The sequence below is a fragment of the Ornithodoros turicata genome, chromosome 7, assembly GCF_037126465.1.
Source record: "Ornithodoros turicata isolate Travis chromosome 7, ASM3712646v1, whole genome shotgun sequence".
In the NCBI taxonomy this organism is placed as follows: Eukaryota; Metazoa; Arthropoda; class Arachnida; order Ixodida; family Argasidae; genus Ornithodoros; species Ornithodoros turicata.
The window spans coordinates 26,990,078-26,996,031 of NC_088207.1; the positions used below are offsets into that span (position 1 = coordinate 26,990,078).

The 5,954-nt window shown below is 43.6% G+C and overlaps 1 protein-coding gene across 1 annotated transcript; it reads right to left on the bottom strand.

Moving 5' to 3' along the window:
* Nucleotides 1-343: 343 nt before the first annotated feature.
* On the bottom strand, nucleotides 344-5,666 carry LOC135400729 (adrenodoxin-like protein 2, mitochondrial). Its single transcript, XM_064632601.1, has 4 exons — nucleotides 5,401-5,666; nucleotides 3,736-3,848; nucleotides 3,256-3,388; nucleotides 344-711 (listed from the first exon to the last, which is right to left on the bottom strand). The coding sequence occupies exons 1-4, from the start codon at nucleotides 5,547-5,549 to the stop codon at nucleotides 612-614; spliced, it is 495 nt and encodes a 164-aa protein (XP_064488671.1). The 5' UTR covers nucleotides 5,550-5,666; the 3' UTR covers nucleotides 344-611.
* Between the last annotated feature and the right edge of the window lie 288 nt (nucleotides 5,667-5,954).

The following is a 5,954-nucleotide window of genomic DNA, read 5'->3' on the forward strand; positions in this document are numbered from 1 at the left end:
GTCACGTCACACTGCTTATTGGTGCTTTTTCATGGCGTTTTTGTATAACTAATTGTGCAGTAACGAGAAACTGCACCGCAAAAATACTGTGCATGGCACCTCCCGACTGCTTGATGAATGAAGCAGGGCCTTATGCAATGCTAAATGTCATCTCCTTTCTTACTTGCGGTTAAATTTGGGGGAATTTCATAGAAGACTACAACAAGGCAAAATGATACAGTAGCAAGGTTTTTGCAACGAAGGAGACGTTACAGTTGTCTGCTTTCTCAGAACCCGAGGCAATGCATGTAAAACATTTTACTTGCATTATATTACATTTAAATCCATACATCACCCCCAATACAACGAATGTGGCTACGTTTATTGCTTAAAGTCAGCTTTGAATGCACAGTCTAAAAGTTCTCCCCGTGTGTAGACACATACCATAAAAAAGTGATGCAAAGAAAAACATTACTCGCCGTGTCAGAACCTCCATCTTGGAAGATTTGTCACAATTCATCGTGTAAAAAACAATTGTTTTATAACGGATCACCTATGGACAATGTTGAGCAGCACAGCAGCCCACACATGGGATGCACTGCTGTCATCAATAAAGTCTATGAAACACTGAGTCATGTGGGTGTACCCCGTGCATCATTCACGCCTCCTGGTACCTTCACTTCCATTCCACTCATTTCCTTTGTCAAGTACACCTGACAGCCTAGTCGGGATCTGAAACGTAACAGAACAAACCGCAACTTGACTTTGATGACATGTGTTCAGGACGCCAAATGTCGCATCTCGCTTTGTTTATGAAAGGAAAAGTACCTAACAATGCAAGCCCAAATGCAAATTGCAAACAAGAATGGTGTTTGAAATACAAAACGTTGTTTGAACAAGTGTGTGTAATCACTCGAGGGCACCGTTAGTGTTTTATAGGTGTTACATGCCCCTGTCATATGTGCAGTCTTCAATGATGACTGAAACCAACAACCATTGAACACGTTACATGCTTGTTACACGTTACATGCTTGGGAGCGCCACACGCATATTCAATGACCATTGGTTTCTACGATGACTGAAGACTGCCCGTATGACAGGGGCAATATAATTGTGCATGTAATCCTTAACACCTTCAAACATCATATCTGTCATCTTTCAGAAAGTTTTCCGACTTTCTGTCATAGTCCACTTGCCTCAAGGGCTTGGCTACGCTCAGCAACAGCACAGCAGAGGTGCAGCAGTAACAAAAGGGAGTAAGATTGAAACACGGCAGTCATCAAAAAACGCCAGACAGCAGCGGGAATCAAACAACGCACCCCTTGACTGCCAATCAAGTACACTAACCACTACGTTAGGCTGGCACAGACTACCAATGGCTTGCCAAGGGCCCTCATTCAACGAACAAGGACATGCATGCACTCTCTTCACATACTCTCTCGCATGTTTCCTCATACACACACACACACACATACATACAACACAGCAGAGACATTATTAGAAGGGAGTCTGGCCATTAGTGAGTGGGTCATGCCTATACCTGAAGCTCCACCCACTTGTTCAGCTTTCTGACCAATAGAGTCCTGAAATATGGGGCGCTATCAATCAACCTATCCTCACTATTTGTTGCCGTATCCAACGTGGGCACCACCATTTTGGGTGGCAAGTGGATTGGATGGGATTGAAATGGGTACCTCTCGCAATCTGCAAAACTAGTGGATTTTTGGTGCAAATTTGATGAACGCCACCTAGGGAGCGTAAGGCACATCGGGAATTGTCGTCTGCTTCCGTCGTTGTACCGCTGCCAGCAGAACCACCTGCTGGGACACATTCTGCCGTCGGTATGTTTTTTAAACAAATCTACATGAATAGTTTGAATATAAAAGGCAAGAATGTTTATATCCACGATATCCAGCAATTAAATATAAGATTCTACAGCACAGTGCCGTTTTTGTTATGATTTCGTTGTGATCGCTGTATTCACTAGGCCTAACACCGGCGACAAAACGTATTATTTTTGGTTAAATATTGATGGATGAGCCTAAGTTGAAAATGATTTCTGCGAAACGTATATGAGGATGTGCATTAGTAGCGTAAAATCAGAGTAGACTGTGAAAAATTTTTGTCACGAAATCCCCGCTTCACTGTGCTTGTTTTCGTCACCATTTTGGGTGGCAGTGAGGTGTCATGGCGACCCCCTTGATAAAGAGCAAACCAATCAGTGGAGCGAAGCTGTGATTGACAGGTCAAGCCTCTTTTTGTGACTCCTCCCAATGGCAAGACTCCCTTTTAAATACGGCTCTGAAACACAAGACGAGGCAGCGGCATCTGGTGAGCATGGTGGAAAGTAACTGTTGCGAGGCTCGTGTTGCGTTCATCTGCCTATGCATTCCAGCCTCAGAACAGTTACTTTCCATTTACGTTCAAAGGGGAGTAGGTATTGCAGAAGAGTGCATCGGAATATAATTGTTATTACAATCTGCAACAGCAATGTTGATGTGTTACACTTCAAAATTCAGACATACGGCATATACTACAAGAAATGCAATAATGCAACAAATAATAGTAGTGGTGACACCCAGTGAGGGGTGACACCCAGTGACGCCACCGTGCCGGGTACTTGGTACATTACTTTAGGTACAATTTTGAGGTACTTTGCCCATCATTGAGCTAAAAAGTGACAGTCGCATCCGGAAACCCATCTATGAGACCGGTACTACTACGTTCGGCATCAGCCGACAATCTGCCCGGCAAATTTTTTCGTCCAGAAAGCGTTTAAGTTTGTTTAAGTAAGTTTAAGTGCGTCAATAAACACATTTTAAAGATCAGCGCTGCTTCCGCGGCCGCGGAACCCCTGGCGGCGCTCCCTAGGCGGAGGAGTGAGAGAGCCGTGCTCAGTGGAGGAAAGGCACCGTCCAGACGCCCCGTAACTATATGAGACGCCTGTACGGCTGTTGCATTCATTTTCTCAAGGTCGTGCCCTCATTGGTTCTTAGGGAGAGACGTTTTCCCGTTTTTCCAGAGAGGGAATTCTGGCATTCTCTCAACATCCGTCGTCGTCTGCTCTTGTCATGCGTTCCGTCAAATAACAGTCAACCTACGCCACTAATTTGCTTGGGATTTTCAATACTGTGGTCAGTGGTCCAGGACGCATAAAGTGACAGTATAGTTTCAAAATTGATTAGAACAGATGCCACCGTCCCTTTAAGGGCGACTTACAAAGCAACTGCAAGCATATGCCTGCAGTGCTGACGTTGTAGCAATACTCATACGTACGTGTCACACAGCCCGTATGCCAAGTCTAACATGTCAAGTTCTTCATCTGATGGTTTCTCATTCAGCTTTGCATAGTCCTCAGGCTTGAAGACGAGATGGCACGTAGAGCAAGCAAGCGTCCCCTCACATGCGCCTGCATGAAAGTGGATACTAACCATGATGCATGCATGTAAACCTGTATCTTTGCTATTAAATTTCCTGTTCACTGCCTTTTCTTCAAGCTCGAGATGCTTGATGCTTATGTAGCTATGTTCTCAGCTCGCATGCCTTGCACTTAAATATTCAACAAAGTACACCTGCGTTCTTACAGAGCTCAAGGCATTTGTCGTTTCTACTACGTGCACAAAATTGGTAGGCAAAGGTTTCATTCTAAGTGAACAACACATTCATGCATTGTTGCGGGTTTATTCCTTGGAGTTGCATGAGATGTGTTTCAACCTGTTACATAAAGCAACGATATTGATTAAAAAATTCACATACCGAATCCATCCAGGTCAACATTCTGATTCACTACGACATCGAGAAGACTTTCTCCAACTTTTCCTTTTGCCTTTAGCTTTTGTCCATTCTCTGTGACGAATGTTACTTCAAAACTGAAACACAGACAGATAATATAGCTCCAGGTGGAAGCATTTTTGTAGAATGGGCACTAGGGGCGGATCTAGGGTTGCCACGTTTCGTAGTGAAAAATACCGGCTGAGGGAGAGGAGGTGGAATAGAGGGAAAGGAGGAAAGGCTCGCGGGAAAGGGAAGTGGGTGAGGTATGAGGAAAACTCAAGATAATACGAGGAAACATATGTTCCTGTGTGTAATAATAATAATAATGAATAACTAAGGAAAGAACTGGTGACTGCGGAGTTGGGTCTATGCTCCAGATTTATTCAAGCTGTAGTGGAATGTTAAAGAGAAAACCCCGCAAAAGCCCATATGAAAGGTCTTGAGTCACAAATACCGACAAAAGACTGCCGGTATCACCTTCCTACCGGCAGAGTGAGCAAATAACCGGCCGTGCCGGTATAATACCGGCCTGGTGGCAACCCTAGGCGGATCTAGGATTTTCCCCGAGGTGGGTGAAGTGCCACGTGCATGCTGGGATTGGTCCACTGAACACTATGTTCAAGTCTGGAACTGAGGGGTGGTCCAGACCCCCCCACCCTCTAGATCCGCGCCTGATGGGCACATATATCCTTTCACCACGTATCAGACAATGACCCACAACCTTGTTGGACGAGTGGTCTCGTGAATGAGATGACTCGGTGTTCAAGAAACAAGAGTAAGATTAGATACCCTACTTCAAGCAAGATCTCTGTCTGAACTGCCCACAATATGCGAAAATAAAACATAAAATGATAGAAATACAAGTGAAGGCAGTGGTGGGAAAGTAACAGAAATATGATAGGAAGAAGTTGAGGCACTTGACCAGCTACATGAAAGCATTACAATAGACGACTTGAGAAACTCCCAGAGAGCTTAGCGCCACTTTGAACTATGGGAACTTGCCGTTAACAAAGCAGGAGAAGGTCTCCAAGCTGTTTCGGTTTCCTTCTCTCTCGTCCGATTGTCCACGAGGAGTCAAGGTCAGCGAAAACAAAATGTGAATGACAGTTCATTCCAGTAATCCCCCAGGATGCAACGCGCCCGCAAGGAGCACTGGGATTTTCTGAAATCGTCTATTAATGTCGGATGTAGCTATTATGTGTTGTGCTACCCTCACACAGTGTGCAGTGACAGATAGAAATATGTTAATGCTCGAATGACTATGGCCTGTGATCGACCACGCAAATGACACTGTTGTCAGTTTCTCTCCCGCACTGAAACAGACAACGAAACAATGCCTACACCTGCCTCATCTTCATAGACAACTATCGGACTACCTGCAATGATTGTTGCCCTACCACCCTGCAGTACTTGAGAAGAATGTTCGCAAATGCACTTTTGAGACAAAGCACTTTCCATCTCATACGCAAAATATTGCGTCAGAACTGCTGATGAGGTGCACTAATCAGAAGAGATTGCTTGAGGGTGGTTTTACGACAGACCATTATCTAGACCAAGGTACAGCAGTTGAACGACCCCTGATGTGTATGAAATAGACCTGTACTGTCAAATAAATCATGTGTCCCCATATTTTCATCAAGTGCTTACGTTTCTTTTTTGCTTTTGGGCAAGGTTGCGCAGAAGCACCGGTAGGCATCTTCTAGTAGCCTCACGTTTGAACTTCTTATTCTCGAAAGCTTCAATATTTCTGCAGTCCCTCTGAGTGAAACGCGTCCAAGTCGTCCTAAGTATGACATATTCAGATTCAAGCTAGAAATTTAACACTCAATCAGACCTTAAACACAGCATTGACATCAAGACATGCGATTAAGACGACGACCAGGACTATGCAGACGGTAAAATGAATTCAACCAGAAATCCGCAGCTTCGTACCTATTTCGCTGAAGCCGCTGAAGTACATTTCAGAGCTCAAGTAATATGTTACATATAAAAATTTGTATTTATATATATCGGTTTTGGAATTATGTATTACAAATTATTTCCATTTTTAGAATTAAAAAAAAAGTTTTCTGCACGACAAAGTTCAAAACTAAATGAGCTGAAACAAATATATATATATATATATATATATTGATGCTATTTTAGAAGCAACTATAAAATATCAGATATCTTCTGTGACGTCATTATTTTAATACGAAACT